The sequence below is a fragment of the Chelon labrosus genome, assembly GCF_963514085.1.
Source record: "Chelon labrosus genome assembly, chromosome: 10".
Taxonomy (NCBI): Eukaryota; Metazoa; Chordata; class Actinopteri; order Mugiliformes; family Mugilidae; genus Chelon; species Chelon labrosus.
This window is the reverse complement of record NC_140360.1, coordinates 9,416,119-9,439,226: the sequence shown is the minus strand read 5'-3', so window position 1 is coordinate 9,439,226 and position 23,108 is coordinate 9,416,119. Positions and strand designations below refer to the sequence as shown.

The window sequence follows — 23,108 nt, the reverse complement described above, 5'->3', positions numbered from 1 at the left end:
ACCGTTCAGGAGTCTGATTGGTCGTACATATTAACACTAATACTCATGCACGACGGGCGCCATGTGGCCATGAGGCATGAGGGACTCTGGCTGTATGCAAATGTGTATATCTAGGCGTATTATCTTTAGGTGTTTGGCAATGTGCAATGACACAAATCCCCACATGTGCGGTTCAATTCAGTGTTCCCACCAGTAGATGGCGTGTGTGCAGGCAGGCAGCCTTTAGTTGGCATTATCTGCTGTGTAATTACCAGAACATTGCTGTGAGATACAGCTCACCTTAATGAGCTAGTTCTTCTCTTTCTAAAGATAATCCATCCGTTTATCCCCACTCCCCTGACTCTCATTAAAATGATTTTCTTTCTAAATTTAATTCTACCAAAGGGGAAGGGGAGGAAGGGCGGGGGAGTGCTCTGTGCAACAATAGCCGTAAAACAGTCCGAGACTGAACAAAGTAGGACATTTTATAGACCAGAAACGGTCAATATGGGAAAAATATAAATGCGCCTGGGGAGATTTCAGGAGTCAAGGACTGATATGTTATGCATTGGGTAAATAGACGCACACACGGTTGCCAGCGCATCCCTGCAAAAGCAAACAATCACATATGAATACATACACACACACACACACACACACAGGCTCAAATCCTTGCTGTTGCTCTGCTTCCCACTCTCACTATGCAAAGTTTTTCTCAGCTGCGCAGTGTCCGTCAAAAACTAAAAAAGGATTTTCTGAAAATGTGACGGAAAAAAAAGAAAGAGAGAACATCATCTCTGCCAAAGCAAAACTCCCACAAAGCTCTGGGCCGAGGCAGCGTCCCATTCATCCTGTCCCTCCAGCCGCCGTGGCTGATGCCACCACGCCATGTATCGTCACCGGCCCACTGACAAGCCGAGACGTGTGAAGCTCTCAATTCCACTCTCTTTATTTATATCTCTCACCTGCTATTTTGATCCTGCCTTGAATACAGAATTAGCGATCCCCCTCCGCCATTGTCGTCTCATCCTTGGATTTAGCTGAAGGGCGTCTTGGCTAACCAGGAAGAGCAATCTTGTTATTTTTTTCCTGAAATTTGACATCATCATCTCCAGTTCAGCGGTAATAGCCAGGAGAGGCTAATGATGACAGTGTTGCGGGAGGTCATGGCGTTTGTTTTATTGGTATTTAACTCCAAGAGGAAACCACAGTTGTTAGTTCTCTCTGCTATTAGTGACTCCCATGGGATGTGCAAGGTTCAGTATGTAAAGAAGGAGGCTGTGGAAAGACTGCTTGTTCTTTACATACTGAAAAAAAGCACTCCTGTATATTTTCAGTCTGGTGCTTTAGCTGTGTACATTGAGTAGCGTACCGGCTTTAGACGACTTTATTTAGACACAATTCTTAAACAGTGGCTTGGCTTAAAGGAAGGATTTTTGCAGGGGATTTATAAGCGTCATTTTAATATCATTAAATGTGCTAGTATCAGCACTGAAGAAGTGCAATACCTAAACCCATTTTTGTTTCCTACTAAGAAAAGCACTTCTTGTTTTGCATAATACAAATGATTTTGCTCACAGCCCCTTATAGCTAATAGCCTCATTTTCAGTCCGGTCCTACACAGACTCTCAAATTTATGTATGTACCTTACCGACTAAAAATACCCGCGTGCATGTACACACTCGTGCAGATATCCATATGCACTCAGAAGCCCATTTTTCTTTATGCAAACGCGCTGAAAACGCAGAAGCAGCAGCAGCAGCAGCAGCAGGTAGTTGTATGACAGTAGAGGTTCGGGAATCGCTCTAACAATAAGGAAGGCAGCGTCAAACAAAACTCATGCAAAGGGATCACGCCCTAAGGTGCCGAAAGACAACAACCATTCTGGTTTAGCCCTAATGTCAGTGTCATGATAGTCGTGCAGAGAGAGAGAGAGAGAGAGAGAAGTTCCAGTTCATTTCTCTAGGTGGATTGGAATGGAAATGATGTGTTGCTACAATGGAGGGAGACACATTGAGATGAGGGAGTATTAGTGCTGTGATGAGGAAATAGAGGTGTTCTGTACCATTGGCTCTGATGGAAAGGGAACATTAAGGGCATAGTTGTGTGTTTGTGTGTGCGGCATGTGTTTAAGAAAGTGTTAGCGGGCTAAAAAGACGTGTGTGTGTTGTTGAGACGTGTGTGTGTTTGCAAGTTTACGAGCACGTCAACCTCCCCTCTCACCCGAAGCTTCTTGTTTTGATTTTTTCTTCTTCTTCTTCTTCTTCACAGGGGTACAAGAGGAAAACCGAGGCGGCTAAGAAAGAGTACCTGAAAGCCTTGGCCGCGTACCGAGCCAGTCTGGTTTCCAAGGTAACGCTTATGACACACACAGGCCCTGGTTAAAACTGATGATGGATTGGATGAAAAATCCCTGCTAATGGGCTGGGAGGGGCTACGTTGGGATGAGAGGACGGTGTCGGTAGTGGTGGTGGTGGTGGCGGCGGCGAGGGTGAGGGGTGGCATCTGATGCAAAAACAGCAGACCATATTTGGAACAATACCTGATTTCCATAGGGTGTAGATTGGGGGTTGGGAGTTGATATGGTTATATAGGGTTGGGGGGAGGGGTCATGCAGTCGGAGAGCACACAAGCATATGGCCATAACATCTATGAGGGTTGGAGGATAGAAAATAATTGCTCTCCCATCTGCCGCGCATGAGATCGTGTATAATTCTGTTATATATGCCGCGTGTATCTTTAGAAAGTAGCACTCCTAAATTTATCTTGCACCAGCAGACACCTGTGTCATGCATTAGATCATCGATTTCCTCCTCTCTTCATCTACAACAGGAAGTACATCAAAATCAACGCAAGCAATCATTGGCTTTGCCGCTGTTTCCTCCTCTGACACTTCCCCGCTAATGCAGATCTATGACATCCTTTTTGCCCAGTGAATGATGGCGCGTTGTATACCCCGGCATAGTAGCACAGGGGATAAAGAAAGGCAAGGAGGAGGGCTGTTGGATTGCATTGTTTAGTGCCGTCTTGTATTAACAACACACAATGTAGTGTGGGGAAGATTCCTTTTGTCATTCCATTTGTTCTGCAGGCAAACAGCCTCATTTCTCTGCCTGGGGTCCTGCATATATGTATGTGTGTGTGTGGGTGTGTGGGTGTGTGTCCCTCTTCTTTCCCCATCTATCTGTCAAGGTGTCTATTGATCATTACCTCGGCCCCAGCTCTATTCATACAAATGGGCTCCATTACCTTCTAATCAACACTGATGGCTGGAGATGAGTATTCTGACAGCTCATCACAGAGGCCTAGGGACGGTGGAGGTAGAGGGTGCAGGCGGGGTATTTTGTGGGTGCTGCACCTGCTCAGAGGGACACTGTCCGGGCTTAGAAAGGTCAAGTTCTTCAAAAGCAACTCTTTTTAAGCATGGTCCTAATTTAACCATCTATCTGCTGATCAGCATGAGGGGGTGAATCATAGGCTGTATATAAATATGGACAATGCGTCCATCCCACCTCCTTGCTTTGGCCAAATTGACGCAAGTGTCCCGGGGATACGGGCAGCGCCATCTTGTGAGTTTGGAGTCAGAGTCTGCGCAGTATGGTCCGAGAGTGGAACAACGTGTCGCCAATGGCCCGCTCACACTTCCTCCAGACTCACTCGAGTTTTTGTTTAACTAATACCGCACTCTGCTCTACCTCCACCAGTTACAAAGAAATATTGGATTATACACTGTAGTTATTTATTCATTTACTTTTTCCTATTGTCATGGTCCTTTGGGGTTGCCCTGGCAACTGGTAGTCATCATGAGGTCACATCCTGTTTCTATAGCGTCAAATAACTAAAACGAAACTTATCAGAAAGAGGGACACTTGAGCATGCATCACTATTATATTAAATATCCAAAATGACAGAAACTATGCTTGAAAAATTCCCATCCACTAACATGGAGGGGGCGGAGCTTATGACCTATACTGCAGCCAGTCACCAGGGGGAGCTCTACTTGTTTTGGCTTCACTTTAGATAAGCTGCTCCGTAGTCCATCTTTATATTGTCTATGGCGTGAATGATTAGATATTTAACCCTAACCCTAAAGAGATAGGCCTATTCAGTTTAGAATTAGATCAAAAGTACCTGTTAAAGATAATGGTGCAGCCACAGGACAGCTAGGGTATCTTAGCATATCTTAGCATATAAACTAAAAATAGGGAAGACAGCTAGCATGGCTGTCATAATCTTCTCGTCATTACTGCAAGAGCAAATAAGCACATGTGCCAAACTGCTGCTTTAAAAGACTGTCCAACAGATGTAAATACAGAAAATAATTCCCAGGACTTTGGGAAAACCCTGCAGTGTTGTAACAAGCAGACACCACCTGGTTAGTTTGTTTGTGACTGATGAAGCTTTCAGGTTTCATGTCATTAATGGAGCGCTTTTTGTCTTCTTCTGTTCTCTTTTTTTCCATAGACATACAACGACCCCGAACCAAAAAGTGCCCAGCAGACCAGCCAGCCATCCCACCTGCTGCCCCCGAAGCAGCCCCTGTACAGCGTGCCCCCTCAGCCCTCCTCACCTTACCTGGGCCCGCCGGGCTCCTTCCCCCTGTCAGACCTCCAGAGCTACGGCGGCCCGCCTCGCCACACCCTGGCCCAGACCCTCAGCCAGTCCCAGATGCTCCCGCCCAGCATGAGTGCCTCTCCCCCAGCACCCTTCCAGATTAGCCCGCCTCTGCACCCGCACGCTCAGCTCTCCCTGCACCAGAGCTCCCTGCTCAACCAGCCAATCCGCATGCAGCAGTCGCAGCCAATCATCTCACACCAAATGGGGCTCCAGGCGCCTCTGCACTCCCCTCCTCTCGGCCAACAGGTAGGTCTAGCCATTCTTAAAATTTTTACACAATATCCCATACTTTATAAGAGACAAAAAAACAAATATTATCAACTCCAGTGACTCCAGACCAATTTTCCCTGCAAGAATTTTGCAGGCAGCGTAAATCGGCTTTCAGGCTGTAAGATAACAGGCCTCAATCACTCTTTTAACTTCTAAAAGAGTTACCCATTTATTGGCAAACCAACTATTTTCTCCCCTTTTCCCTGAGTCCATAATGTCTCCAATCCAGCAGCAGGGTGTCATGTCACAGTAAGAAGTGTGATTGTGAGAACCATTTTAACCCGGCAATGAGAGCAAATGGAGAAAGATATATATATATATATATTTCTTTTATAAAAAAAAAGAAAAGCTATATCTTTCAGGAGCAACTGACAACATTTGGCCTTACACGGCGTCATGGCTCAGCAAACTCTAATGGCTGCCCATAGCAAGGCTAAGATCATATAACGTCTTCTCCTCTTCTCTGATCTACAGGGATTCTCCCATATTCAGGCTGATTACCAGAACAGCGTCGGGGGCTCACAGTCTCCAGGGGCCCCCAATCCAGTGCACGGCCAGAACCCCGACTGGGATAGCGAGTACTGCAACAGGGACTGTGGACCCAACCATTGCAGGTGAGCTCATCATAACCGGTTTGCCTGAGAATCTGGTCAGAAAGAAAAAAGATTCTGTCCTTCTATAAGTGCAATCCAAGACATGTGATTGTTGAGAATACTAAATAGCTGTCTGACACTTACTCATTTTCCAAATGAGTAACTCTAAACCACTTCACTTTCACACTCAGAGACTCCGACAGTATTAATCATAAACTGCAATTTCCCTGCTAAAGCAAAGCATCTCCTTGAAATTGAAATGAGTAATGCAGCAGTAGAACAATGCTATTACCGAGCTCGGGAAAAGTGTGACATCCAATTAAGTTTCCCTGTGTTTCGCTCAGCACACATTGCCTTATTGAATCAAGCTAGTCAAGCAGGTACAAGGGGAATGTTTTGTCTCTCACCTGAAACTCGGTGTTGCTAGTCGGAGCTGGAAGTCGGCATCTCCTTGTGTTTAGAGCTGATTCATCTGTATGTCAAATGAGATCACGTCTGGGTCAAATCACGTTTGATGCTCTTTGAAGCCGATTGAGTCTTTGCTTAAACCTTCACCCCCCCCTCCCCTCGCCTCAAATCACTGTTTCGACTTCATGCTTATTGACGTCTGTCGTTTCTCTGCAGCTTTTTTTTTTGTTCGTTTGTTTTGGAGCTGCTCTCTGTGCTAGGCCTCACTTGATAAATATTTCATTATCTCGCAGACATCTCCTGGAGAAATGTATATCCGGGCGTACATTAATACAGTTTTCATTGTCTTCCTTAGCAGCGGCATGGGAGCTCGGGACAAGCCTCTCTACCTCACTTGAAGTTGAAAGACCTCCAAATGTCAGACTCCAGGGAGCTTTCTAACATAACAACAACATCATCGATGTCTCTGCTTCTACACCATTTTGTTTTTCTTTTTTCGTTCTGACGGATTTCGAAATCCCAAAGACTGCTACAGTAACATCACCTATTTGCCAAGCACTTAGATCGGCCAGAAGCCCGAGGCACTTCTCTTGCTTTTTTTTTTTTTTGTTGTTGTTTTTTTTTTCCTCCTTATCAGCGAACTTTCCATTTCTTGAGGGGGGCAGCGAGCTCTAAGCTCATGCCAACATACTGGAAATGAAGACCAAAAAAGAAATAAAAATGTCTTCTCATTTTGTTTTGAATTTTTCACTCCATTACTCTGTGTTTGCCATGGACTGCCCTTGTTGGGGAGGTGAAATGCTCAAAGCATACTCAAAGCGTAGGGGTCTTGGGTAGAACAGCTAATGCAAGATACTAGAATATAGTCACCTCATCAGGGGTGGATGTACTTCAGGACAGACTGAAACACCCCGACTGAGTGAAAGCAAAACATTTTAATGAAGGTATAGCCACAAACACATTTGTAAATCATCCTCGCCCTTAGTAAAGGACTCCCTCGTTTCCTTTATTTATCACAGAGTGATTGTAAATATCACCAAAATGGAATCCCTCTTTATGTGTGTATTTAGCTGCAGTCCCTTGCTTTTTTTTTTTAAACATCCTTTTTGTTTGGTTATGTGACTTTTGTGCAGGCGGATTCAGTGAGGGAATACACACACTAAAACTCGTGTTGAAACTGTGTTCACCGGTCTTGAATCTCTCCGATTAAGAGGGGAAGCGCAACGACCGAAAGATGCTCAATTTCCTCCTCCAGCTGGCGGAGCTCTGATAGGGAGCGTCCCCTCTCTTCACATGACCTCAGGACGTCGCAGAACTGTAGGGGGTCAAAGATTGAAACCTCTCCTTTTTAGCTCCTCCCTCTCTCGGTCAGTAAGGACCGCCCACCCCACCGGTAACCCCGCCACCCCGCCCGCCCGCCACCCCTTAGTCCCAACCACCACTTGTACAGGTGAATAAAAAAATAAATAAAAAAAAAAAAAAAAAAAGTTGCTAAATGTGAAATGTTACTAAAGAAAAAAACATAACAGTGGGTTTTAAAAGTTTTTGACTAGTTTTATTAGGTGTTTTAGAAATTGTGTTTAACTCATCTTTATCTTTTTTTGTGAAGAAAAAAAATTCTTAAGATATTTTGTTCCTTTGTTTTTGTTTTTTGTTTTTTTTTTTCACTGTAGCAGGATTTGCATTTCAGAGGAGCGGTCATGGGGGGTAGATATTTTAAGTTTGTGAATAAACCTGCCAAATGTACTTCTTTAATTTGTAAAGCCAGTGACGAGAGGACCCATTTTTTTTTGTTTTTGTTGGATATCATATGTTTTACAATATGGTCATTCTATTTAATTTGGTTGCAGGTTTCACATCTATTTATGAATGATATGAAGTAACATTTTGGCTTATTTTCATCAGGGTGCATTATTATTATTATTATTATTATTATTATTATTATTGATTAAACAACATGATTATTAGATTAATAAATATTTTTTCAGAAATTGTTGTCGGTGCATCCGCTGATGACGCCGGCATTAGATTCATTTTTTTGTGTCACAAACACTTCTTTTTTTTGTTTTTTCTTTTGTCTGTAATAAAATGTTTAAAGTGGAAACGTGCACGTCTCTGCTCATTCTGATCGCCCTAACGGATTCATTAGGTCTCTTGGCGAGCAGCTCCTGATAGCTGCAGCAGCCCATAAACACAACTTTGCATCCCGGCCTCCCCCCCCGCCCCGCCACCCACCCACCCACCCACCCCCTCATCCTCTGCATGTGTCTGAGGTTAATTAGGGGAATTATCTTTGATGTTGCAGCAGTTAATGTGACTGCTGTCAAATGGCTCATTAGGTGACGAGTGTAGCTTCACTTAAAGAACTTTAACCTTCCTCTTTTTTAAAAAAAAAATAAATAAAAAACTCCAGCTAAATCAATATATTATATCAAGCAACATTTCTTTTTTTTGTTTGTTTTTTTCTTGCCTGCAGGCCATGTTTTTCAGGTGAAGGTGTGATGATGAAACTCAGAGTTGATGCAGCAGTACACAGGCTTTCAGAAAACTACCTGAGAAGAGAAAAAAATAAAAAAAAGAACTGCCTTTTAGTTATGAATTTCACAGTTGGATTAAAGGTAGAATAGAAATGGAATCTATCATCCCTCCCCCTCAGCCCTCTCTCTCTCTCTCTCTCTCTCTCTCTCTCTCTCTCTCTCTCTCTCTCTCCCCCCCTCCTTCTCCCTTCGTGATGATGATGATGATGACACAGCGCCCCCTAGAGCTGATTCATAAATCACACTAGTTTTTTTTTTTTTCTCGCTTCTCTATTCAAAGACATAAAGCTCATTTAAATACAGCCCAGTGACTCAGACTGTTGGTGAAGCTTAATTCTAAATAAATAATTATTTAATAAGACAGTCAAATACCTCTGCGTTGTTAGGGACGCACAGAGAGACTGCCTTTGTTTCAAGCCCTGCAAATGTGTTTCTTGGGTAGTAGATATTTCTAGGTGTGAACATAAAAACCAAGCACACACATTTAATTTAAATACAGATGCTGCTCTGAGCTTTATATAAAGCAGCTTGATTACAGAAGCATGGAGGGTCTCTCTGCTGCTTTGCCATCCACTTTATCATGCTCCTCTGTCGCCATCTGCTGGTGATAACTAATACTGACGATAATGAATCTCCTATTAAATAAACCCATATATGTTTTATTTGTTTGCAAATGTTTGTTTTAACATGTCAAGAAGAAGAAAATGATCCAAGCTGCTAAAAGACAACTTTGTCAGACTTTTGATTTATGTTAAAACCTGGATTACTCCCCTTCTATTTTCATACCTTCCCATCTGTCAGCACACTCTCTCTTGCGCAATATTGTCTCGTTGCCTGTCCAATCTCCCATCACTAATATTGCGCCAAGCACATCTCTGACGCCCGCTCCATCAGCAGCCATCAGACCCCTCTCATTTCCTCCTCAGACAGGATATGAGCTCTCCTGACAGCGCACGGGCATCGCCAGCATCACTGTCTGACAGCCAACAAACAAGACAAGGCAAACAACAAAGGCTGAGTGCTCGGCACGCACCACTCCCCAGACACTTGATGGCTGAGACGATAAGGCCGACATTTTTTATTTATTTATTTTTTTTTTGAGAGAGAGAAATTGTTGCTTGCGAAACATCCTCATTTGGATCCAACTTATCTTGCCTTTAAAGGTGCCTTGTTCTGCAAGAAAAAAAGGCTGCAGCTGGCCCTTTTGTTCACTGACACTAATATAAAAAGCCACCACAGCAGAGAGGAGTCAAGAGGCGTTAATCTCACTCTTAGCAAAGCTTCTGTTTGTTTGTTTGTCTGTGTGCTTATGAAAAGACAAATACTAACACACTTTCAACAAAATATTTTTTATTATTATTATTATTGTTACATGTACCTGCCATGGTCACGGACATACAACAATCACAATAGGTAATCTCAATTTTAAATTCTTTGTTCATTAGGTAAACCCATCAAGTGTCTTACAGATGCATTATCCATTTATACTTACAGTAATACACAGAGACAGATAACAGTATGTTGTGCGTGACATTAAAATATAAGATGAGGCCTGCAGAAACCATTTACCTTCACACCGGCTAAATAGAATTCCTCCTTGTGCTCTTCGTAGCTGTGCTTGCATCTATTCGGATATTGCAGATTGATATCTAAAATGGGAAAAGGTGCACTATGCTAGAAAAACTGTGAACATTAGATGCTTTAAGTGCTGATTTCAAATGTGCCTTCTTTTGCCTTTATATGTTAATGAATGTTCCTTAAACTTCCCGTTTCCTTTGTTCCGTTGTACCATTATATAAAAGGGAAGTCTGAGGGAGTCAGCTCCATTAATGTGGGAACAATGGCACTTATTTTACTGCACTGCACTTTATTTGTTTACCTTTCAAGCAATATGTATTATTGTTCAGTTTTAAGCATATATGCGTTGCCAGATGATTTGACAATACCCTGTAGAGCACATTCAGAATAGAGTGGCTGCTGTTTAAAGGGAACCTACACAACTACTTCTTCTTTTTGTGTGTGTGTGTGCGCACGGTCTTAAATGGAGTGTGACGAATGCTTGCAGTAACTTTGGAAAAATCCTCAGATATCCAGTTTAAAAGTCAAATTTTTATACATTTCCTGTAAAAAATAAAGTAAAATAAAATAAATGAAAAGCAAGCCTGTGTCTAAAAAGTTGCAACATTCGTTTTGGTCTTGTAGTGACAATAAAAGAAAAAGAAATATCAGCACTGGTACAGCCGGGGCACAGCAAACAAACACATTCAATACAAACACTAACTCCTAATACGAGCACTACAATGATATCTGCACAGGTCTTCAGATCCCCAACGAGCAGAGGTGCTGGTGTCTGTCGTTATCGCGAGTTCATCGAGCACAGAGGGACCCCTGACGTGGTTTAATATCAGAATGAAAGGATACGAGGCCTGCTTCACGGCGACACATCTTAAGAAAACATTACAAACACTGTTTTGTGCTTTCAGATAGTGCTGCAGATTCATTTTTTTTTACAAATCAATACAAAAAAAATATGAAAATCAATTCTAATTTACACAAGTATTAGTAAGCATAAGAGTTTAATGGAATCAGTGCTATTCTAGTCAACGCCTTCCTCTTCCACGCCTGACCGTCTAGAAATCTGTAAACTATGTGTAGTTTTGGTTGTTAGTCCTGTTAAATGCAAATAAATCTAAACTACTCATTTGTACACTTCAGGTGAACAATAAAACGGTACGCTTCAGGCCACTAGAGTACATCACGTGCAGCTTCTCATTTTGTGTTTGCAGTATACGCTTAATTATGTGCTCACAACAGTTTGTCACAGAATAAAGCCTGACTGCAACATTTACGCTTGTTCCACCTCTACAGGGAGACATAATAGTCAAATCCATTTAGACTAAAAAGCAGTAAAAAAAAAATGTCTAAATGTCAAATCTGGGCCAAGATCTTCGGACCTTTTGATATTAAAATTTCACATAAAACCTCCTTTATCCATCTCACCAGGCCACTCATGTGAGTAAATATGAAATTGTTCCACGGCTACCGGATGAATAATAGTAAAAAATAAAAAAAAATAAAAAGCCAAACCACAAGTGAATGAATGTAAACATTGCGAGAATGTTCAGAGAAAAATATTGACTCAGTCTCTCGTCTTCGTTCAGTTTTTTTCCAGCGTTACTCAGCCGCCTCATGTTGCTCCCTCTCTTCAGGAACAGACATGAAGATCTTCTGACAGAACATCGTGAAGATTTCTGAGGAGAAACAACTCGTCACGTTAGCTGCGTCGTCTGTTTACTTTGGCCAGGTCGTGCTGGAGGATTTTATTAAACATCACATTGGCAGATTCTTTCACGCCGACTACATAAACAAAGGGAACCGGTATCAGTGCCCACGGCTGCGCCGCTGGAGCAGATGTTTTCACGTGAGTTTCACAACGCGCTGTAATGAATGCTTCTCCAGGCCTGGCCTGAATAAACAGACAAAGATACTATTAAAAAAATAAAAGCCTCACTCACCCAGCATCTTCTTCACCACACGGGGTTTCTTCCACTTGTAGCCCAGTAGGTAGGCCGGGATGCCTGTGAGAATAATGCCGGTGCCGATCAGGCACTCGAACGGAGCTGCCCAGAAGGACACGCAGATCATGAAGACGCAGCCCACCACAAAAGTCACTGGGATGAACAGGTACACCTGCAGAGGGAAGATATAAATATATATATGTATAAGGAAGAGAGTAGAACTATACCATCATCAACTGAGAGCACTGTATTTTATTTAGTCAGGAAGTTTCTTTGAGATCATTTGCAGGAGATACAACAGCTTCATGTGAACATTCATAGCAGCAAAACACAAAACGTAGTTCTAGTCTTGGTGTGGTCCGATGACAATACCGGAAACCCTAGTTTAGTGTTATGTAAAGAGCTCCTAAAGTCAATCAATATCTCCTGTGGTCTGATCCCGTGAACTTCATAAAATTTGAACTAAATATCTTGGAAGTCTAGATAGCGAGGCCTTATAGATGAAGACTATGCCTTGTGGTTTCCTTTCCTTAAACGGTTGTTGGAAGCAGCATGAGAACACATTACATATGCATCATGTAATGTAGACAGCATGCTAGATTTTATAATGATTTATTTTTCTGTTTTTTTTTTAAACAGATTCCAATTTGTAATATTTGAGCCAAATGTTCTACACAACTTTTGCAGGACTATCTGTCTGTAGTCTAATAGACTATCTTCTAAACTAAATCCTAAATATTTATAATGCAGGATGTTGTTAGTGGGGGTCTTTGGGTCCTATGGGTTGAGGAGAGGGGCCGCTGTGGATCATCCCACAGATACTTGATCAGTTTGGGATCTAGTGAATTTTGAAGCCAGGCTTTTTTTTTTTTTTTTTGAGTTGTTCCTAAACCGTTTTTGTGTGTGTGTCTGTGTCAGGCTGCATCCTGCTGCGGATGACTGCTGCCATCAAGGAGTGTCATTGCTATGGGGCGGGGGTGCCTGGTCTGGTCTAGGTGGGTGCTACATGTCTAAGTAACATCCACATGAATGAATACCAGGTCCAAAAGTTTCCCAGCAGAACACTGAATTGTCACAAAATGGTCAATGTTATTTACTTCTCCTGTCAGTGGTTTTAATGTTGTGGCTGATCGGTGCATGTGCACTAGAGTAGTCACTTTATACTACTCAACAACAAGAAGGACGTACTGTACTTCTTACTTGTATTAACTTTAGTTACTGATTAATAAAACAGAAGGATTGTGCAATGGCGCCTTCAAGATACCACTTTATTTATCCCTGGGTGGATGTTCCATCTAGCTAGCAGTATGCTGAATGCTTATCGACTGTAACATTAGAGTGATGTACAGATCAGCTAATCAATATTGTTATTAGAGGATGCATTAGTCTGAAATGACCCATCTTAAATTAGGAATACATTTATATTTGGTTCTTAAATCTGTTGGTACAGTTTCTACATTTGGGCTTTTACTTAATAATGTAACTCACACTTTTGGCATACTTCTTATTTCATTTTGCATTCAGGTACAATAAGATTTTAATCCGCTGAAACTTTTTTTCAGAAATCACATGCTCACTAGCTGAACATCATGATCCGATGAGGACGATTTGATTGTATGTCCCGACAGGAACTCTGAATTTAGACCTAAGAAACTGTTTCATGAATGGTTTACATATAAAGAAGGGAGCTCTGTTTATTTGCTGTCAGTAGTTTATCTTAGGAAATAAATGGGCTGAGTGCACCGGTCCGTCTCGGAGGACAGATGAAAGACCTCGGTGAGCCAAGGTAATATTCCCACGATGAAAGAGAAACAAAGAGCCACGTATTCGGTCAAACACCACTCCCTCCTATCATGGAAACACAGTGTGGTTCCACTTCCATTCAATAACAAGAGCGGCAATACAATGGCGCTTTCATTAAAAAAAAAAAAAAAATAGTGGAGGCTGGTTATGAAACCAGGAGTCATGTTGATGTTTTGGGCAGACAATGAAACTGGCTGTGGTTGTGAGAAATGTTCTCACAAGCATGTACCAAGTTTTTCAGACGTGTGCCTTCTATACCTTGATGGGCCTTCTGAGGTCGGGCTTGGTGAAGCGCAACCAGAGCATGCCGGCGATGGCCATACCGACGCACAGCCAGGTGAAGAAGCTGAAGAGGTTGATGACGGAGAAGATGTCCTGGGACAGGGCGTACAACATGGACAGACAACACTAATGCAAACGAGAAAAGAAGACAAGAAGGTGTTAGTCTTTCACACATAGTCCCAGCCCTACAACATGTCATTGGACTAACTTTACATGATAACAGCAAGTAGCTTCGGCCTTACTGTGAAGATGAGGGACGGCACTGGTGTGAACAGGTCCGTGTGGACCAGTCCCAGAGCAGCAGGGAGCTGACCCTCTCGAGCTCCAGCATAGAACAAGCTGCAAGAGAAAAGGCTCTTCAGCTGTGATTTTTGCAATGAATAGCTGGCCTATATAAAAAATTTCCCACCAACAACAGCCTCCGATTTTGGGGCGACCTCCTCCCCTTCCCCTCCTGGCACAAAGCGCTGCCATTATTCAGTTTTATTATTTAGCACGCACCGCGCTGAGGTGAAGAGAGATCCGTTGACGGCTCCGAAGCAGGACAGGCCCACGAAGACGGGAATCAGCCAGGACATCACGCCAAGATGGTACTCGCCAAAACTCTGAGAAACGTAAAAATCACACACACACACGGGCGGTTCACATTTTATGACAAAACAACCGATCTGGACGTCCAAGTTAAACACGAATTGTGTTGCTCACCACGGCCACGGCCTCGGACTCGACCATGACTTCAGGAGAGATGGTGGTGAAGTAGGCCAGGTTGGTCAGAACGTACACCACCGTCACTATGGGCATGGATATGATGATGGACAAGGGCAGGTTCCTTTGGAGGGAAAGGTCAAAGGTTATTTGAAGATACAGCAGAGATTAGTGACAGAATTTTTTATTCAGTTTCATGCTAAATGTGACAATTCCACATATATATAGTCGATGTGTTATGTCATGCATGTAAGTGTTGCATGCTTATCTGTAAAATGTCACATTTCAGACAGTGTGTGAATAAAATAGCCGCAGTTCAATTAAATGCAAGAATACGATCCGTGCATTTATCTGAGACATGCTGCGGGCATATATTGACAGAAGAGTCGGTACAAAACAACCTTCATCACATTTAAGTCACCTCTCAGGATCGATCATCTCCTCTGTAACGTAATTCAGGTAATTCCTGGAAATACAATAAAAGCCTGGAATTAGTTTATATCGCACCATAAATGTAGCATGAATCTTTTTTTATTATTATTATTTCAGGGCTGAGATTGCATCAAAATAGGCCGCAATTGCCTCACCAGCCTCCGAAGGCGAAGAGGCCGCTGTACAGCGCCAAGACAATATTGTCAACTCCGAATTTGCTGCCTTCAAACGATTTCTCCGGTGTCAGGTACGGCACATCACCTGCACACACAAACACACACACAGAGAAAGATAAGACGGCTGGAAGAGGAAGATTCGTCTCCCTGGCAACTCATGAAGACGTTATAGAGGTGGCTTCTCGTTAAGAGCCGCCGCAGATTATTTTTTTTTATTTCTATTTCTCGAACCAAGGCCAGTCTACAGCTGCCTGCGCTTCTGACATGTTTGACATTTTCAGCCAGCATCCAGCGTGTCCGGGCGTCTCCTCTGATGCACGGTCACACGGCCCGGCTGACATTTGAATGGGCAAAAATATTTTTTGAGGAGCAAACTTCAGTCATCCATAGCTGCACCTGACAAATCCAGAGGCTCATGAGTGAGGGAAGCCACTGAAGTGTGTGTGTGCGTGTTAAATAGTTTTTAAGGTCTTAGTCCAGCCTACTGTCCTCTACCTGTCCCATTCAGATGGTAATGGCTGTCCTTTCAGAGAGGCTCATTACGCGCACATTATTTTCTCACTCGGTCCTTCTCTCCTTCTCTCTGAAAGACCACACTGTGACAACAGCCGGCAAGCTTTCGCCGCCTAGTTTCCATGGCAACGCAGTGTAGAGCACAATGGTGGTGGGTGTGGCCTTGCAAAAAAAAAAAAAAAAAAAAAGAAGGGGTGGGGGGTGCAGCAGATGTAGCATGGAGCATTTGATGGCCACACTGGCTTCCCGCGCTGTTTCATTTTGAATGGCGTGACTAGGCCGCTACAAATTATGGAAAGCGTCGAGAAAAATCTCCTTTTATTGAAGACGGAGAGGTTTCCTGCACATGTTAATAAGAAGTGACCGCCTCCTCACATGGTTAGGACAATCAAATGGAATATAACTGCATTAATTTAAGCCAATATCCTACAAAATGAATTGAAATTCCCCTTTATTTATTTATTTTTTGTCTAAAGCTGTTCCATCATTTCTGTTAGTTGCACGCTGTGCAGACGACTCAAGAGCGAAACTAATTACGCTCAGCAATATTCAGCTCCAAACTACACCCACGTAGATGCACATGGCCGCACACTCGCCCCGGACTCCATCACACGGCTGCAGACAGGCGAGCCTTGTGTTCAGACTCAGCAGCAACTGTGCTAACAAACTGAAAGGAGGGCAGTCTGCTTCGTTAGGCTCATTAGCGTTAGTCTCTCTGTTTGCCGATCATTAGAGGCAAAAGAAATACTGCGTCGAATACTGCGTACGTCAGGAATGTGAAGATAAAGGATGATAACTGGTGTGAGAATATACCTCGAATAAGGTCTGCAGGATGCTGTTGTTTTAATTCCTGTATCGTTAGCGTCGTTACTGCAATTAGCAACCATGAAAACATGGGAGGTGTGTTGGCTCAACAAACTCCACGCAGACGCATCATGAGGAAAAACTATTTCTGTTTGAGGTTTGAAGCCTAAAGCATAAAGCACAGGATCAGAAATCTATATTTTACGTTTTATTAATAGGAATTATGGTCAAGATTTAAACTGGGGATGATTGCTTTAATGCTAAAGGGAAGAAAAGCCAGTGTTTTCTTAATTTACGTGGATGCTGAGCCATAAACAGTGAGTTGTATTTTATAGAAACTTGTCTATTGTGCAGAAATAAACTGTCAATCAGCTTGTATTAAGTTGTACTAATTACTCTTCAATCAAACTACAAACTTTGAAAAGTAATGATTTTTTTTAGTGACTTTGTTGTTCTCGGAGTCCGTGCAGGAAGTGCTACTTACTCACCTGTGAAAATCTGAATGAAGCCAAAGAGGATGATGATGATGAGGGCTAGCAATTTGGAAGCCGTGAACAAGTCCTGGACCTTGGTGGCCACCCTCACACTGATGCAGTTCACAAATGTCAGAGAGGCTACAAGAGGAAGGGAGATACAAACCAGAAGGCATCAAATAAGCACGTGGGGAATTATTTAGAGAATGTATTTTTTCTATGCATGCACAGAAGCCACAGCCACAACATCTTCATACTCACTAAGACACAGGCAGGCGATGAGCTTGGCGGCGCCGTCGGGCACAGTGCAGTTGGGGTAGAGGGGCTTCAGCAGGTAGGTGGCAAACACCAGCGACACCACGTACTGCGACGACGGCCGTATGATGAGCATCTCCACCCACAGCTTCAGGAAGGCCGCCAGCTCGCCGTACACCTCCAGGATGTAAGTGTAGTCCCCCCCAGACTTAGTGATGGTTGTGCCCAGCTCTGCGTAACACAGGGCGCCCATGGTGGATATCACCCCGCAGACGGACCACACGATCAGGGAGAGCCCGGCTGAGCCGGCCTCCTTGACCACCCCTGTCGGAGTGACGAAAATGCCCGAGCCGATGATGGTGCCAATGATCATCCCCACGCCGTTGAAGAGGGTGATGCTGCGTTTGAGCTCGATCTTCTCTTTCGCAGGCGGGCTGTCGGTGGGGCTGGTTGCAGTGGGAGCAGAGACCATGGGGGTAGATGGGGACTCCGGCTGCTCCACAATGAGACCATCTTGGCCTGGGTCTGCTTCAGCTGCTGGAGAGGACAGCAAACCAGGAGAAGGAGATCAGACAGGAGAGTTTCACGTTTGGGTTAGCACAACAGAAAATCAACAGTTCTTAAGTTTCCTGTTAGGACCCGAAAGCAAGACCAGGACGGATTCCCTTTGGATGAGATCTGGCAAAATGACAGGAACTAGCCTGTTTCCTCAAGAATGACATTAAAAATGACTCATCTTAATCTTAATATAAACCCTGCACCATATCCACGCATTTACAGTTTAATTTCATTTAATATCTGTCAGTGTCCCACACCTGCCCTCCCTGGCACCTGTTACCGTCACACACGCCTGAAGCATCCCTTATAATCACATCAACTCTGAACCTCTACTCTTGCATCAGGCTGTGTTGCATCAGAGCGCATGGCGGAATAACGCAGCCCTTGCACCATGTGGTATTTACAGGAGCGTGAGCATGCACTGTACCTACCCCCCATCTTCTCCTGGCTCACCGCCTTGGCAACGCTCTCCCGGCTGCCTCTTGATTTCAGCTCCGGCTCAGCCATCTTCCTTCTCAAAGTGAGTCCTCTTGTCTTGTCTTTTTCCTCTTGCCCCCCCTCTCCTCTTTTTTACTTCCTCTCTTTATGTCCCCTTCCTTCCTCCTGCGTGCCTATCTATTTCTCTCACACACACACACTCTCTCTCTCTCTCTCTCTCTCTCTCTCTCCCTTATTTGTCCTCTCTCTCTCACACACACACATGCACACACACACACATTCACCTCTTCATGTGCACACACTGCCTCCGTCACTCAGACTGGAATTCATCTGACCCTGATCCTCTCCGTCTCTCCCTCCCTCCCTATCTGTTTCCAGGATACAACAGGGAGGAGCCGAACCTTTGCGATGCTGCTGCTGCTGCGTGAGCCTACGCCTTCTCCAAATGGATGATGGGATAGCTCAGAGGGGGAAGTAGGTTAGTGGAAGGCACCATTTGGAGGGGCCACCATGTGACGCTGTAATCTTTCTGTGCCGCCTAATCCTGTGGTATACAGCATGTCTAGCTGTATGTGTCTATCTGTGTGTGTGCCTTAATGTCAGAGGGTATTAGGATGGATGCTGGTGGGGCTGGTGCTCCCTCTAGTGACGGCAACAGGGGAAAACAAGCCTCTTTGTTCTCCCAGAAAGGTGAGCCCCCCACAGAGAAAATGGAGACACGCATGGCCATTTTCCGTCCACACAGGGCTGAATAACAAGAACGACGAGGAATGTTATGTCTATATATCAAATTTCCCACCAGTGCACAGGTTAAATTTATGATAAAATTGTTACAAGATGTTCAAACTGGACCACACCCACCAGGACTATTATATCAAATGTGCTCAGATTGCACACTGACAACATGAATAAACACATTTGATCCCTGGGATGATGCTAGAGCTTAAAGTAGGACTGGGTGCTTGAATTATTTAAATGTAAAATATTCTTGCGGTTGCTGCAATATTTATTAACTGCTTTTTTTTTGTTATAATCACACATAATCATGAATGATTTGCTTAAACGTTGAGCACACTGCATGCACGGTTCAACTGCTGGACCACTACATGGCCACTAGATGGCGACCTAAACACGTTTTAAAAACTCTAACGTTGTCAGAAATACCTCCAGCTTTAAAAACTTTGAGATACTTTGTTGAGAATTAAATATCAAAAGTAAAAAAATCCAAATGAATCCAGAGTGAACTAGTCCAATGCCAGAAAATGAAGAGCACATTAGCCGCCGGTGGATATGAACATAGTGAAAAATGAAGCAAGCACTGAGGGCAGGTTTATATTTTTCAGTAGATATTTATTTTTTGCTGATTCTTCACATTGTTGTGCCGTGAATACTCTTTCAGAACACTGCTTTCTCTTTACAAAGCTAAATCATTAGATGTCTTTGTCATTGCATCAAATTATTTAATTTTTATTATGTTTGCCACTGGAGTCATGGTATTTAGATACTTTACATAAGTACTATTACTAGAAGTACAACTTTGAGAGGTAAAAGTCATGTTTTATAAAATGTGTATTCAAATAAGTATTCAAAGTCATCTGTGTACTATTATATCCATCATTTTACTTTTGTCCTTTCGTTTCTTAAGTTAAAAACTATAAAGTTGCACATAAAGTTTTGCAAACTTTGCTAAATTGCATGATTTGCATGATTAATGACTGCAGAAGTAACAGTCTAAATGAGCAGCTTAATTTAAAGTGCATAGAAAACAACCTTGTTCTTTTGTTTGTAATCAACGTTGGTCCAAATAGAAGCTTTTCTGTTTCTGTAAAAATATAAAAAATACAGTTACATGTAAGTGAAGCAAAAAGATGTGCATTCTGAGAATGAGCCCCGTTCTGTTAAGGCGTTTCAAGCTGCTTACTTGCATTTCTATGAACGCAGACAAAGCCGGCATGTGATCTCCAAGCTCGGTTCAGGTGAACGTCTTAGCTCGAGGCGGTAGAGCACAGGTCGACACTGGATTCAACCAGGGCACTTTCTGCCACGGGTCCGGGGACTTTCCCCTGGGCGAAGGGGGGAGAAACCAGGTTCTCTGCTCGTAGCCCAGAGTGCAAGCCTTCAGAATGCCCGGATGTGAAAATGCGGAAGCTTAGTATAAATAGGGGGGTACTTTACAGGGATTCAAAATCATGGTTTTCCACAAAAACTTGGATTTGGCTGAGCAGCGCAATGTTAAACTTATAAAATACAACAAGCGATTTTTCCAGCTCAACGTAGTTTTACAAAGATCGTCTATGCCAATCCTTGATTTAAAACGTTTAGTAACCGCAAAGGCTCATGGGAAGATTTGAAGCGCCGACGACCCTCACGACTACAATAATAATATTTTCTTGTTAAGTTCTTGTTAATTGTATCAATTATAAAACAAATATTATGACAAAATGGACGAATTCAAGACAAAGCATTATTTTAATTAGAATTCCATCCGAGTGACCGATGTCAGGTATTTTTTTTAGGCTGAGTTATCGGTAGCTTACATTTATTTAAAAAAATAAATAAATTTAAGCGAGAACTAACCAGCGTTTTCTCTCTTCCACGCAAATGTTACGATAGTGCTTGATTCAATAATAATTTCCTATGGGGTATATAGCGATGAGTTTTTTAAATAATAAAAAATAATACAAGTTTTTGTGTAAAGCAAAACAAGTCGTTTTCATTGGCTACGCCTCTGTTTCCCAGCATGCCATGTTTCACGGAATAACGACTCTCCAGCATGCCTAGCAATGTTTTGAATACATTTTGGAGTTAAATGTGACATTTTGGGGAGAATTATATCACATCGCACATAAAGTATCATTAACTTTTCTTCTACAGTTCCAATGTAAAGTAAATACCTCAAACCATAACAGAGTCTGCTCACTGAGAAGTGCTGGCATAAAACTGATCTGCGTCGCTCGTTACGTTTCAGTGGGCGGAAGCTCATTGTAGAGGTCACATGCTGAGTGCTCGTCACTCCACCAATCACCTCGGGGAAGGTCTGAGACAAGAGCCAATCGTTACCCTCGCAGGGTATCACCTGACAAGGGTGAGCGAGTGAACAGAGATCATGGGCCAACGCGAGCTGTGCTCACAGGAGAAGCCAGGCGGAGCAGTTTCTCAGCTCCTCTGGTGGATGTGAAGCTCGCTGGTTTGGAATCACTCGCGGCTGGCAAATGAGTGCGATGTATGAGGTGGGGCACAGCTCCAGAACCCAATTCAGACTACTCTCCTCCCACTTTTTGTCTTTTATAACCCAAAATCCAAATTAGTTATTTTATATATTAGTTTTATACAATTGCTCCATACTATTGCTTCCTAATGATCAGTGTTTTCTATGGGTTGAACAACTTTCGATTTTTCTAAAGTCGACTAATATGTGGTGAAAGTCAAGTCAACGTCGACTAGTCGATGACGTCACACACAAAAAACACAGTCGAAAGTAACGTTTTGCAACAATATAATCTATGTTCTTGACCTGAATAAAATATAGAGAGTCTCACACAAAAGAAGCTATGGAGGATTTTCTGGAAGTTTACCTGAACTTGAAAACAACTGTCAGCCCATAGCATACCTCAACACCATTCAAGAGACATGGTGAAATGCCATAGACACCAGCTCAGACACAAAAACAAAAACACCACAGCAATAATGTCAACTAATCGAACACAACAGAACTTAACATAAACACATGCGTATGCCTTCTCCTTGTTAACTCACTGCCATCAAGAGGACTAGTTGGACCATTCCTCTGCTAGCATTAGCAGATGCCTTTTTAGTGTGAACTGCAGTAGTATATTTGTTGTATTTCAGGACTGACTTACATTTTCTGCATGTCCCAGTAGAATGGGTTTCATCTTTGGTGAAGTATTTGCAGACACTTGATGAACCGCTGCTGGCTTGCTGCAATGACCCACTGGGCTCCTCACCTGTTCTAGGAGGCGTCCATGTTGTTATTGTCACGTGATCGGCGACTAGTCGACTTCCTGCTTAAAGCGTCATGGCACAGCAGTAAAGTGACTAGTCGACTAGTCGACTTGTCAGTACAAACTCTAGTGTATTCCAATAGATTTAATGCTGTACCTGGTTCAGTTGCAGCCAGTTATGACTACTTTATATTCTCACATACAGTTAAGTCTATGATGTATATTATGTCATATTTTCCAATCCAACCGCATATTTTATTGCCCACATCGAATAAATGCAGTTAAGTTAATGTGTAATAGTTTGCTCTCAAATGATTTCAAGGTTGGAAATGCCGAATTGTCTGTTTACGAACAACAGAGACCATCTTTGTGAGAGCTAGTCAACAGCCTCTCGTGTTTCATGAAATCAATTTTACACTGCAAAACCAGTTCTAATTTAATTTTCCTTACTTCTCTGAAGTACAGATAGAAGAGCATGCATGACCATTGCCATTTTAGCCACAATTTACTGTGTTAGTGCAAACCCTCCCCACAGGAATTATTATTATTATAACATATTTATTGCTTGCATGAGTGGATAATTTGAAAATAAACATGCCGAACCGAGACTAACTGGAAAAAATAAAAGACAGGTTGTGCTGCAACCCACACTGTAGGAAGTGTCTGTCAGTATCAGCGAGGCTTACAGGATCAACCTGCTGGGGGCAAAAATACATGATTTTATATTTAAGCTTGTGACATTTGGACATGCATCAGTGGCGTATTTTTAGATGCAGAATTTAAAA

At 42.9% G+C, this 23,108-nt stretch overlaps 2 protein-coding genes across 4 annotated transcripts in view; one reads left to right on the top strand and one right to left on the bottom strand.

Moving 5' to 3' along the window:
* The window catches only part of LOC311494185 (thymocyte selection-associated high mobility group box protein TOX-like), a 74,111-nt gene extending 66,256 nt beyond the window's left edge, over window positions 1–7,855 (top strand). For both annotated transcript variants that reach the window (XM_084553097.1, XM_084553096.1), the window contains 4 exons: window positions 2,251–2,331; window positions 4,444–4,842; window positions 5,341–5,480; window positions 6,223–7,855. In XM_084553097.1, the coding sequence (XP_084409223.1) occupies window positions 2,251–2,331; window positions 4,444–4,842; window positions 5,341–5,480; window positions 6,223–6,265 (663 nt within the window). In that variant the 3' untranslated portion in view covers window positions 6,266–7,855. The remainder of the gene's footprint in view (window positions 1–2,250; window positions 2,332–4,443; window positions 4,843–5,340; window positions 5,481–6,222) is intronic.
* Window positions 7,856–9,802: 1,947 nt separating this feature from the next.
* On the bottom strand, window positions 9,803–18,561 carry LOC311494244 (large neutral amino acids transporter small subunit 1-like). 2 transcript variants are annotated; one of them, XM_084553190.1, is made up of 11 exons: window positions 18,355–18,561; window positions 17,372–17,902; window positions 17,126–17,251; window positions 15,300–15,405; window positions 15,134–15,178; window positions 14,713–14,836; window positions 14,509–14,612; window positions 14,250–14,346; window positions 13,984–14,133; window positions 11,920–12,094; window positions 9,803–11,655 (listed from the first exon to the last, which is right to left on the bottom strand). In XM_084553190.1, the coding sequence occupies exons 1-11, from the start codon at window positions 18,428–18,430 to the stop codon at window positions 11,579–11,581; spliced, it is 1,611 nt and encodes a 536-aa protein (XP_084409316.1). In that variant the 5' UTR covers window positions 18,431–18,561; the 3' UTR covers window positions 9,803–11,578. The 2 variants fall into 2 exon arrangements, with proteins under 2 accessions (XP_084409316.1, XP_084409317.1); XM_084553191.1 differs by having other exon boundaries at window positions 17,372–17,899.
* Between the last annotated feature and the right edge of the window lie 4,547 nt (window positions 18,562–23,108).

Bases quoted from the DNA above. Each gene is read 5' to 3' on its own strand.
- LOC311494244 (XM_084553190.1), bottom strand. From the start codon at position 18,430: ATGGCTGAGCCGGAGCTGAAATCAAGAGGCAGCCGGGAGAGCGTTGCC. The intron at 14,613-14,712 runs GTGAGCAACACA...TACGTTTCTCAG, and splicing joins AGTCCGAGGCCGTGGCCGTG to AGTTTTGGCGAGTACCATCT. The intron at 12,095-13,983 runs GTATAGAAGGCA...TTCCCTCTGCAG, and splicing joins ACCTCAGAAGGCCCATCAAG to GTGTACCTGTTCATCCCAGT.